Below are 13,413 nucleotides of genomic sequence, written 5' to 3' on the forward strand. Positions count from 1 at the left end.
CACTCCAAGCTTCCTAAATAAACTATTATGTTTAGAAATGCAGTGTTGAAAAAAATCTTCCCTCTGTTAAACAGCACTTGGGAATTATTTGGAAAATAATTAAATATTTCATAGGGGCTAATAATTTTATCTTCAACTGTATATAGGCTCACTAAACACTGGGCAAATGGTTTTTTCATCAAACCCTCTCATTAATTATTGCACTTGAGACTGTTAGCATTCCTCCTCCGCTCTAATCGTTAGTTGAAAAGAGTAAGCTATAATTCATAGACATAAAAGTTTAATACAGCTTGGAAATCAAGTTAAGTATTTGCATTGGCTGCTGGCTATATCAATAATATTACATCCTCCACACATTGCAAAATAGTGATAAACTGTACTTGTTACCTTAATCTTTTTCTACTTGATTTAACCTGTATTACTTAACATATTTAGGGAGATTCAGTGATATTTTGACTTGAATAAAACCAGTTATGGAAAGTTATATGGTTACCTTTTTTCAGTGCACTTAGGTCAAGAAATGTAAGACAGTAATATCTCTTCACTGGAAAGTTGGAAAAATTGATTATTGCTCATATTTCAAGTGGCCTACTAGCTGTTTAGTTGTAAACCACAAAATCTTCAAATATTATGGATATTGACAGTTAATGTCTTGAGTTCTACTGCAAAAGCAAATTAATTGTTGTAATGCTTGATACAGAAAACATGTCTGTCATAACAGTTTTTTAAGAGATTTCAGAAATCACATTACATTTAACAAGGACAGACACATAAGGTGAGCTTCATAATGTCAAGTCTTTATTGGTCATGTGCCATACAGCAGTAAGATAACGACAAAATAGAAATTACATCAACTACATTCAGCTCCTAAAGTTTTCAGTCATCCAGTACACAGTGGCCCCTACACACTAAATAGCAAACAAAGTCACATTCTTAGCAGAAATAGCAGATTAATGCACACCCTGCCAGATTCAGAAAGCTGCTGGTGGCTTAAGGCATTTTTTTTATATAACCGAGAGCATTCATACATAAACTGTAGCAAGTTTTAGATAGATTGTTTTGTATTGGTGTAAAAGCGGTTGCCTTTTTATGGAGAGATGTTGATTGCACATGCATTACAAAAGTTTGGCAGTGCAGGTTTGAAATTCTCCTTCTTCAAACTGCATTGGTGTCACTGCAATCATCTTTCGCTCTCCCAAAACCGGCAGAATCCCAAAATGTTCAGATTTACCAGGATACCAGGCCTAAGGAGCATCTGTGAGAACGTAAAGACAAAATTCCAGATTTGCCTGACATTCCCTCGCAGCTAAGCATGCCGATGTCACAGTGTTCATCGGAAAAATGAATTCTGATAGAGAAAAAAATCCATTCACTTCATTTCCCATCATATATTACTTAAAGTGAATTAAGCCCAACTTTATCAAGCTGTTCAAACTGTCTATAGAAAGAGTGCAGCAAGTCAGGCTTAACAAAGCCATGACATAGAGGCAAGTGGTATCAAAACCTGGCAGTGTAGCAGACGTTTTATGAAGATATTTCACTAGCATTACCTTTTAATACACATACGTTTACCAAAGGGATTAATTGTTAATCCACGGTTAATGGAGGTTCACTGTGACAGTGACTTCGTAAGAGAGTACACTAGATTCAAGTATGATGTTTAGGTGTTTGATATGCATTGTGAATAGCTGTGCTAGTGACTGCATTTCCACACTGTAAATGTGCTTTAGGCATCCACGAATATACAAATAAAATGTTGAAATGTTAAAGGGGTCATCGGATGCCCATTTTCCACAAGTTGATATGATTCTTTAGGGTCTTAATGAAAAGTCTACAACATACTTTGGTTAGAATTTCTCAATGGTAGAGTAAAAAACACCTTCTTTACCCTGTCAAAATCAACTGTGTTCATCAAGCCACTCTAGTCCATGTTGCTTTAAATGCTAATGAGTTCTTCTGACCCCGCCCCTCTCTTCTGTGGAGTGACGAGCAGACTCTAAACTTCAGCTGTGAAACTGGCTAACTAGCACATTATTAGGAAAGGCGATTTGCAAAGATTCATAAAAACCTTTATACTCACTTCTTCTGTAGATAAAGCTGGATCACGAATGATTTGCTCGAACATAGACACATTTAGGCAGATTGGGGATCGGCGCATTCCCTTCAAAACTATAGTAACATTAATCCTCTGCATCTTCAGCGGCTCAGATGTCAGGAGTAAATGATGACTGCTATATTCATTACTACATCCAACAACTAAACACTTAAATTGCTTAATCTGAGACAATTTTTGTCAACACAATGGCAGACAGCTCTCAGCTCACTCAGGGTGGGTCTAAGGTAAGACAACCTTGTCAATCAACTATCGTGGGGGGGGGGGGGCCTGTACAAAACTACATAATTCTGACAGGAATCTCAGAACAGCCTGATTTGAGAAAGGGGATTTTAAAATAGGAATTAAAAACAAAACACTGGGTGGATTTTGATCATTATAGAATGGATGTGTACACACACTTGCAACACATGTTTATGTTCAAACAACTTGTAAAGTGAATTTTGGATCCGATGACCCCTTTAATGCATTTTCTAACTTCTAAGTATATACTGTTACTTTTCTTAACAAATTCATAATATTTGTATCAGCCGCCCAAACACAACCAATTCTGGACTCAGAAGCAGCAAGGTAAACTGAACTTAATGCTGGCTCAAACAAGCCCTTTATTTCTATTTCTTGTTTCTCACTCACACTCACACTATATTTCTATTAACCATGTTTTTACAATGTCTTCCCAATCATTCCATATTCCTTCATTCTGACAGTTCATATGGATGAGATGCTGTTTACATACATTTAAGTGCCCTGACTTGATTGGCTATAAAGTATTTGTCAGAATTTGTATTAATCACAAGCATTTAGCAGCATGTGAAAGGCTTCAGCAGTACTGTGTAACATTTTGCTTTCAGTCTTGCCCATTGGCTGGTGAACTAATGCAGCCTTAAGCACTGAGAGGAATGGCAGGCGAACTGCTATGAAAATATAGGTAAACTTCTGTTGGACCCACATACAGTCACCATGCAAACAGCAGAAACACCTCATGCAGTGAGGACTTGCTATTAGGCTCAATTCCTTGTTGCTTTTAAAGGGCAGGTGGGTAGAATATGTTTTAAAATGGAATCAAGAGCGGTCTTGGAGAGGAATTTGGCTGGGTGGAGTGTTTTCGAAACTATACATGTCTAGTTTCTGGTTTTTATTCATTTATTTTATGGCAAGAATGCATTATGAGCATGCCGAGAAGTTAACTGGAGATGCAATTCTGATGCAATGATATTCCCAGATGCCATTGTTACTAGGGCTGGCATGATTCAAAGACAACAATAACTGCTTTGCTCTCAGCTTATATTGTAAAACAGAAAATATTATTGCAAGTTAAGTTTTGTGCAGGCTTTGCACTGCAGCATAACAAGCTACCTTCACCAAAGCTAAACACACAGACATTTTCTTAACGCAATGTGCTGAGAGAAGCATGTTTTACTGCATTTAAAAGTGGCGATATGACTCACAGTGCAGCCCTGGAAACAGAGAATATATGCATCGAAGAGTGTGTATTGAGTAGTAGGTGGTTTGCTACAGAAGGACTGCTGCCTGTGACTGAGTGGGAGGTGAATTAAGGCCCGTTCACACCAAGAACGATAACTATAAAGGTAACGATATTAGCATCCATACCAGCGAACGATATCATCTGTTTATTCTATGCACTCACACATCTGCTGCTTTAAATTCTCGAGCTCGTTATAGCAGGATGGATTCTGATTTTTATCGTTCATCAGCTGGAAAAAATCGTTCTGAAAGTGATTCCAACAATATCGTTTCTCTGTGCCTTTATCGTTATAGTTGTGGTATGGCTATTCTTTAATACTGAGAACGATTTTTACAACTATGTCTTTATCGTTATCTTTATAGTTATCGTCCTTAGTGTGAACGGGGCTTTAGTGGAGAGTAAGTTGAAATATACTATATTCCTCTCTGAGACCCCCTTTGTGGAGGGGGGTTGCTTGGGAAAAGGGAAAAGAGGGTAATGGAGAAGGCAGAGGGAGGAGAGGAAGACAGAAAGAGGGTTGAGACGTTTAGTTTTTCTGGTTGGTGGGGTTCACGTCTCCAGAGTCGATCTTGTCACTCTTCTTGCTGTCGTCGGACTGGGAGGAGCCTTTGCCGGGTTTGCTGCTCTGCTGATGTTTGTCGTCATCATCCATGACCTCCTTCTTTCCACTAACGCTAGAGCTGCTGTACATACGGGACTGGTAGCTATAGCTGGACAATGAGGCGGGGGTGGGGTAGCTGATCCCGGTGATACGTGTCTCCTCCCCTTCCAACAGTTTCCTGAGATGGATAATAAATGAGAGGGCGAACAAAGAGAAGGTGGTGAGGCAGGGTGTGGTGGATTTGTGGTGTTAAACAGAATGTATAAAGAACAATGGAATACATTTATGTATAACATCAGCTAATTCCATTAAAGCAGTTCTCATGATTTTCATTTTAGGTCACAGTTATGTTGACAAAGAATAGACAAAATGCGCATTTCACAAGCATTCACCTTCACATATCAATAACAAACATTGTAACATTGTTTATTACCTGTAAGCAGCAATCTCTATGTCAAGCGCCATCTTGACATTCAGCAGGTCTTGGTACTCCCTAAGGTGACGGGCCATCTCATTCTTAGTGGTCCTCAGCTCATTCTCCAACTGCCCAATTGTATCCTGGGTGATGTTACATGATATAGTTATGATACAAAACTGCTGCATTTATACTTATTTGATTTGACACTAGAAATGTTTCCATACACTCTTAAAAATAAAGGATATTCGTAACAATGCAATAAAATAACCATTCTCTGTTCCCCAAAGAACAATTCTTATAAGAACCATTTTTTCTTAATGTAAAGAACTGAAATCTAATAATCCTTAAAAATCTAAAGAACCCTTTTTCCACTATTAAGAACCTTTTGTGGAATGGAAAGTTTTCATGGCCGTTAAAGGTTCTTCATGAAACCATTGATGCCAATAAAGAACCTTTATTTTTTTAAACCCTGCACAAAGAAAGAAAGAAAGAAAGAAAGAAAGAAAGAAAGAAAGAAAGAAAGAAAGAAAGAAAGAAAGAAAGAAAGAAAGAAAGAAAGAAATTATAGTAGATAACTTTAAAGTAAATGCAATGATGCATTTAAATGAATTAATGCTGTTAATGTCAAAATTAATGATGCAAAAAAACAGGTTAGATTTCATTTTATGGGCTAAAGCACTTACATTCATTATTTAGTGACACATTGTCATCATTATTTGATGGTAGTTGATTTATTAAAAGGTTTGGAAAAACTTATGAATAAAATATCAAATATAGCCTGTTCATTTAACTGTCAAAATGTAATTTTAGCACCATGGACAGAGGAGCAGTAACATCAGTCACTTGCTGTGGTCACGCCCATTTCACGGGGCTCTTTTGTCTGCTGTCTGGTTAACAGAAGCACAAGTTTCAAACACTAGTTACTATATTTAAAAAAAAAATAGATAGCGAATGGTTGTTTTAAGAAAACGCGAATATTCTCAATATTTGTGATCATTTTAAAGAAGTGAATCTCTTTACCGACATCAGTTCTTTTTAACTTAGTTGAACCCGTGTAAGATCAAAATTGAGGGAACCAACCTGGTAGCCCATGACCTCAGCGTTGTGCCTGTCCTCCATCTCAAGAATCTGCCTTTCCAGCGATTCGTTGGTGCCCTTTAGGCTCTCGATCTCGATGGTCTTGGACTGCAGCTGCCTCCTGAACTCGTTGAGCTCTTCCCTGTTGGCGCGAATGACCTCGTTGCTCTTGGTGGCCTGTTCGTTGAGATTGGCGAACTTGGACTTGTACCACTCTTCAGCGGACTGCAAGTTCTTATTCGCCATGACCTCGTACTGACCGCGAATCTCCTTGAGGGCGGAGGTGAGGTCGGGTTTGGCCACTTCCATCTCCACGGACACCTGGGAAGCCTGGATCATGTTCATGAGCTCAGTCACCTCCTCCTCCTGCACCTTCCTCATAAAGTTGATCTCGTCCAGAAGGGCTTCGACCTTCTTCTCCAGGTCTAGGCGCACCATGGCGGCGTTGTCCACGTCCTTCTTGAAAGCTCTAAGCGTTTGTTCAGCCTCCTCGCGCATTCTCATCTCCTCCTCGAACTTCTCCTGGAGTTTCTGGAATTCGTCCTCAATGTTGTCACGCTCGAACATCATCTGGTTCTTCTCCGCGTTAAGTTCCTCGAGCTGGGAGCGCAGTTCTCGGATCTCCTGCTGGTAGAGTTCGGCCAGACGGGACGGTTCTGTCTGGCGCTGGCGCAGGGTCACGAGCTCGGCTTCCAGCACTTTGTTGTGCTGCTCCAAATTGCGAACTTTCTCGATGAACATCGCGAAACGGTCATTGAGCCCTTGCATCTGCTCCTTCTCGTTGGTGCGGATGATTTTGAACTCATTATTAAGCGCTGTGCTCTGGGTGAAGTCGACGTTTTCCAGAGTCAAGGATGAAGATGGGAAGCCAGATCGGGTGGTGCGCTTGTAGGAGCTTGGGATGCTGGATCGGGTCGTGGACTGGGACTTAAAGCCGCTCCGGGAGCTGCTCAGCCGCGATGGAGAGGCTGAGTAGCGGGTGGAGTCCCCGAAGATCTTCCGGTAGGAAGAGGCGGAGTAGATGTCGGATCCGTGGCTCATCTTGGCGTTTTGAAGACAAGGAGCAGAACCCAGGCTGCGTCTTCTTTTATAGCAGGACCCTCCCAATCAATAATTTACCCGTGCTGCTCCTTGCATTCAACCTTCCTTACTGCAGATGTTTCAGATGGACAGACCCTGAAAAAAACACGACAAATAAGCTGATCTATAGGTTATTTTAACTTTTAAAGGCGCAAAGAGTGCTTTTTACCTTTTTGTGTTCTGTATTTCACAGGAGACTGGGGTCGGCCGCAGCGAGCGGATGGAACTGTCCTTTTTGGCGCAGTGCTGATGTCAGCAAATATCATATCGTTTATTTACTCACTCATACAAGATCACGTCACATCTGTGAAAATACCTACTGCCAAAATAGCACACAACTCTGTCAAGAACACATGTCATTGTGATTAATTTTGCATTATTATTATTATTATTATTTAGAATAAAAAGAAAAAATAACGTAAAAACTGGCGGCTGTGATGGTGTTAAAATAAAATTAAATGATGGTGTTACAAGCATTAAGTATGCCAGTTATATTTCACAATTCTGCACATGTAGTGATTTAGTTATGTTATACAGTTAAGTTATGATAAATTTGCTATTAAGATGACGAGTTCATTGGGTTCAACTGCGATGGGTGGTGCAGGGAATTCTGGGAATTATTCTTTTTCTGTAAATGTATTAACCAATGATTTGTAGCTAAATCTTTTTTTTTTTTTCTTGAATGGCCAATAGGTTAATATAAATCTTTCTTTGCAAATCTGTAGGTAATTCATAGTTTCTATTACTGTTGAATTATTATTTTTTACTTAGCCTATTTACTACCAAATTATTAATATGTGTACAGTGTAGATAGTAATAATAATTTACTTTTGACCGTTTTGAGTTATATTAATGCAAAAGGAACTTAGCTTCTACACTATCTTGCCTTTGGCTAGAGTCTCACATATCAAACAAAAATCACAAACAGCCTATCGTAGATTTATTTTTCTATAATCCGTGAATGTATTACAGTCATAATAATATGTGAAATTTGACACGACTGTAAAATCTCTGTAAGATAGGGCTACACAGTAAATATATGTCTATGAGAAGGAGACAGTTATACAGTGCTGCCATCTGTTGGGCGCTTCGAGATCTTAACAGATTAACAAAGCAAGGTTAAACCCAATTTCCATGTTCTGTGGCCTTCAGAATCAACTGTAACTGACATTTGTGACACCTTTTCTTTTCTTTTCTTTTCTTTTTTCTTTCTTATTTCTTTTTAATTTATAGTTTTTTTTGGGGGACAGGAAACTTTGGTTGACAGGCGTTTGGTTGAAATGCACCACGTTAACTAATGAACTAATAAATGAGATACAATATGAGAACAAAAGTGTAGAACTGTCACTGTGGGGGTACCCTTTCAAAAGGTATATTAATACTTACAAATATGGATAAGTGTGAATATGTACTTTAAAGTACTAATATGTACCACTTAGGGGTAAATAATGGTACAAAAATGTACCTTTTTACAACCCGAATTCCGGAAATGTTGGGACGTTTTTTAAATTTGAATAAAATGAAAACTAAAAGACTTTCAAATCACATGAACCAATATTTTATTCACAACAGAACATAACATAACAACTGAGAAATTTTACAATTTTATGCACAAAATGAGCTCATTTCAAATTTGATGCCTGCTACAAGTCTCAAATTAGTTGGGACGGGGGCATGTTTACCATGGTGTAGCATCTCCTCTTCTTTTCAAAAGAATTTGAAGACATCTGGGCATCAAGATTTTGAGTTTCTGGAGTTTTGGTTTTGGAATTTGGTCCCATTCTTGCCTGATATGGTTTCCAGCTGCTGAAGAGTTCGTGGTTGTCTTTGAAGTATTTTTCGTTTAATGATGTGCCAGATGTTCTCTATAGGAGAAAGATCTGGACTGCAGGCAGGCCAATTCAGCACCAGGACTCTTCTACTACGAAGCCATGCTGTTGTAATAGCTGCAGTATGTGGTTTTTGCATTGTCCTGCTGAAATACACGTCGTCTGAAGGGGAGCATATAATGCTCTGAAAACTTTATATACCTTTCACATTCATAGGGCCTTCCAAATCATGCAAGCTGCCCATACCGTATGCAATCATGCACCCCCATACCATCAGAGATGCTGGCTTTTGAACTGAACGCTGATAACACACTGGAAGGTCTCTCTCCTTTTTAGCCTGGAGAACACAGTGTCCATGATTTCCCACAAGAATGTCAAATTTGGACTCGTCTGACCATAGAACACTTTTCCACTTTGAAACAGTCCATTTTAAATGAGCCTTGGCCCACGATGGTGCTTCTGGACCATGTTCACATATCAGAATGAGAATCAGAATGAGCTTCATTGGCCAGGTATGTTTACACATACAAGGACTTTGTTATAGTGACAGAAGCTCTACAGTGCAACAGAAAGACAGCAACAGTACAGGACACAGATAATAAAATAATAATATACAAATAGACAATGTACAAAATAGCAAAAACACAATATATAATACAGACAATTATGTGTGTACAGGTCTGATTTGTGCCAATTTGAAATGAAAAAAAAAGTATGTGTGGTGAATAAATAATGTATTATAGTGTTGTGTGTTCCACGTTTGATGTCAAGTGTTCATGAGATGGATTGCTTGAGGGAAGAAACTGTTTCTGTTTCTGGTCGTTCTGGTGCTCAGAGCTCTGTAGCGTCAACCAGACGGTAACAGTTCAAAGAGCGAGTGTGCTGGATGTGAGGGGTCCAGAGTGATTTTGCTAGCCCTTTTGCTCACTCTGGATAAGTACAGTTTTTGGAGAGTGGGGAGGGTTGTACCAATGATTTGCTCAGCAGTCCGGACTACCCTCCGTAGTCTTCTGAGGTCAGATTTGGTGGCAGAGCTGAACCAGACAGTTATTGAAGTGCAGAGGACTGTAGCGTCTGCGTAAGCTCACTGATGGTTGATTACACTTGGTTTTAAGAGACCCTTTTAGCCTTTTGACATCTGCATATAAATTACTGACCTGGCCTCAACATTTACATTTATATGGGTGCTAAATTGCCAATGGTCTTTCCCCACTATCAAAAGACGCTAAGCAGGTCACCTCTCTGGTCTCCCTATCAAACTTCAAACACATTCCGAAAAGGAGTGAATGACCCCCCTGTGCCAGGCACCAATGGCCTGACTAGACCAGTGGTCTCCACAACTTATATTCCCCTCTTTTATTAAAAATAAAGTGAAAGTGACATGACATACAGCCAAGTATGGTGACCCATACTCAGAATTCGTGCTCTGCATTTACCCATCCAAAGTGCACACACACACCGTGAACACACACCCGGAGCTGTGGGCAGCCATTTAGGCTGCGTCGCCCAGGGAGCAGTTGTGGGTTTGGTGCCTTGCTCAAGGGCACCTCAGTCGGGGTATTGAGGGTGGAGAGAGCGCTGGACATTCACTCCCCCCACCTACAATTCCTGCCGGCCCGAGACTTGAACTCGCAAACTTTGGATTACAAGTCCAACTCTCTAACCATTAGGCCACGACTTCCCCAACCTATTAACCTAGTTACAACCCTTTACTTGTATTAGTTAGACTCTAAACGCTTATATCGACCAAATCGTGGCCAAAATCGCACAGTGTGAGCCGGGCTTAAGACATCCCTTTTATGTTACAGACCTGAGGTCAACCAACTTAATTAGTTGCTAGATGTTCTCCCAGCAGAATCGTTTCAAAATGTCTTGCTTTTTCAGCCCTTTGTTGCCCCCGTGCCAACTTTTTTGAGACCTTTAGCAGGCATCAAATTTGAAATAAGCTCATTTAGTGGATAAAAGTGTAACATTTCTCAGTTTAAACATTTGTTCTATGTTGCATTGTGAACAAAATATTGGCTCATGTAATTTTAAAGTCTTTTAGTTTTCATTTTATTCAACTTTAAAAAACGTCCCAACATTTCCAGAATTCGGGTTGTAGCTTGTACACAATGATAGCTTTGTTCCATGAGATCCATTTTTAGTTTAATACACTCTAAAACATCCAAATTAACTGGTTTTACTAAAATAATAAATATATTATTTAATTTGATTAAACCAACCTCACTATATCAATTCACATCATTCATCAAAACAAAACATTATGCCTAAACCCTTTTCTCTCTTTTTTTTTAAAGAGAGATATATCGTAGCTATATTAATTAGATGTAGGGCTTACTTTATTGATCCCTGAAGATAAATTTGTTGTGTAACAACTTACTAAATGGAGACAGCACAATATACAGTTTAATGACATACAATACTCAAGAGCATTTATAATACACCTGCCAGGTGGTGTGTGAGAATAATATAAATATCTAAATATGTGGTGAATATATAATGCACAGGGATGGTATTCTGTAAATGTGGTATAATCTGAGGAGCAGACATTGTGGCAGCAGGCAGAAAAGACAACAAGACCCACATCTTGGTGGTACTGCATAAACGGGTAGCATTTGGATTGCTTTACATTTTGAAATCATATTCAAAACCACAATGAAACACTAAATTGATAACTCAAACAACCTTAATTTTAGATATTCTTTCATTAGTCAGCATTAGTTATCTATTTTAGTTAACATGAACTAACGATCAATAATGCTTCAACAGCATTTGTTAATTTTAATTAATATGAATTTTTACTATAACATTTACTTTTTTCCACTTAGGTGATCTTTCACATGAAAGATGTACATTTTCAAAACTATTGGTGCAAATATCCAAACTGATCACACTTGTAACACTGCTAGTCAATCTTTCAAAACTCAAGTTATACAGAATTTCAGTCCACACAACCATTGTTTCAAAACACAAGATTATTTCAATATATGATTAGAACATTTGGTTTAAATACCGAAACACAATAGTAGGCCTATGATCTTCTTTCAATTTAGTATGTTTAACAATCAGTCAGTTCACTAGCAAACAATGTTTAATACATTTAAAATCACATTTGCTAGTGAATTAAAGATGTTTCAGTAATACAGATTACAGTTGTTACAAAATACACTCACATTACCTAATTTATGTAACGCTTTATGTGTAATTAAACGTGTTACGTTCTTATTCTGGACTCATCTGCTTGTCTATACATTGTATGCTTTATTAATAATGTGTTTATTGAGTTTGGTCAGTTAAAAAAATTTTTTTTAATGCATTATGCCACGTTAAGCATTTTCAAATGTCCAGCCGGAAGTGCCTCTGCTTCCTTTTACACTGAAATGCCTTCCTGGTTACTCCTACATTCCATTACTTTCCTACATAGACCTATACTTGGTCAAATGCTTTGTTTCTGAACGAATCAGCCGTTTGAATGAATCAGTTTAATCTCAATCCCAGCAAACACGTGAATGTGGGGCCCACATGGGTTTCACATGGGCTACAGGGGTACAGAGTGGGCATGGGCTCAAGATGGGCATTTTATCTGGGGCCCACTTGGGTGACCCAGCTAGGACCCACATGAAGTGATACTAAAATAAGAATAAATGAAGACATCAGATGCAAAACCCGTCTGAAATTTTCTTCTAAAAACATTTTTATCATGTTCTTATGTTTATTCAGTTATTTCACTGTAATGGCAATGAAAATGACCTATATTTGTCTGATAAAAATTATAATTGTTTAAAAGAATTTCAGATGGACAGATTTTTACATTTGTGATTAAATTAGACATTTAATTTTTGTGTGAACTATATGCCTTTAAATGTTGCCCTGTGCCCTTGTTTACACAGAAATCGTTTGTTTATTATAGAATATTATATCCAATACCATTATTGTATTTCCTGAAATCGCAAGGGCTTAAATATGGAATTTAATCTAACTTTGCTTTTTATGTCTTACAGGAAGCTTGAAAAAATGATCTTACAAAGCAAATTACCAGAGAAGAGGCAGAAAAGTCAGTGTCAAAGTGGTTAATCGGAAACTGTTCTGCGTAGTGGAGTCACGTAGTGGAGAGCAAGATGGGTAAGTCTTAAGATATTCTTGATTTTTAAATGGAAATACAATCTTTAAAAAGACAAGAAACATCTGTCTTAACTGAAAAAGTGTCTGAAAAAGCTGAAAACTGAAAAAGTGGTTGATTTATTTGTCTTTTCAAAGGGCCGTTGTGAGAGCGAGAACAGAGGAGTGAGGAGCTGCACTGTTGGTTTGTTTGTGAAATGCATTTTAACTCTAAGATACTTATGTTTTGTAAATATACAAGTTTGAATGGTTATGTTCAAATTATTCCAACGAAACCTTGCTTAAAGCATTCAGAATAAAAGTTATATAGTCTTTCAGGAAGCTTAAAAATAACTTTATTTATTATTATTATTTTTTTATTTTTTTATAGATATTTGTGTTTTATAAAGTTGTAAATGTACAAGTTATGATAGTCATGTTTAAATTATTCTCAATAAAGTTTGCTTAAAAGCATCTGTTTCTGTTTATTGAATACCTTTAGCATTTTAGTGGATTTAATGTAATGTTTGTGTTTAGGGGTTTACTGTAAAATAAGGTAACCCAAGCAGACAAATATGTTAGCCCATGTAAATACCTGTTATGGCCCATAAGAGACCTACATAAGACCTAGCTGGGTCCCATCACTAACCCATGTAGGCAGACATGGTTAACCCATATGGGCCCTATATGGAGCCCATCAAGGGCCCA

General features: G+C 38.1%; 1 protein-coding gene across 1 annotated transcript; it reads right to left on the bottom strand.

The window, feature by feature from the left end:
• Window positions 1–777: 777 nt before the first annotated feature.
• Window positions 778–6,747, bottom strand: LOC306873587 (alpha-internexin-like). Its single transcript, XM_079422998.1, has 3 exons — window positions 5,699–6,747; window positions 4,634–4,758; window positions 778–4,378 (listed from the first exon to the last, which is right to left on the bottom strand). Exons 1-3 carry the CDS (start codon window positions 6,734–6,736, stop codon window positions 4,126–4,128), a joined length of 1,416 nt encoding a protein of 471 aa, XP_079279124.1. The 5' UTR covers window positions 6,737–6,747; the 3' UTR covers window positions 778–4,125.
• Window positions 6,748–13,413: the final 6,666 nt, after the last annotated feature.

The sequence above is a fragment of the Barbus barbus genome (genome assembly GCF_936440315.1).
Source record: "Barbus barbus genome assembly, chromosome: 8".
Classification (NCBI taxonomy): Eukaryota; Metazoa; Chordata; class Actinopteri; order Cypriniformes; family Cyprinidae; genus Barbus; species Barbus barbus.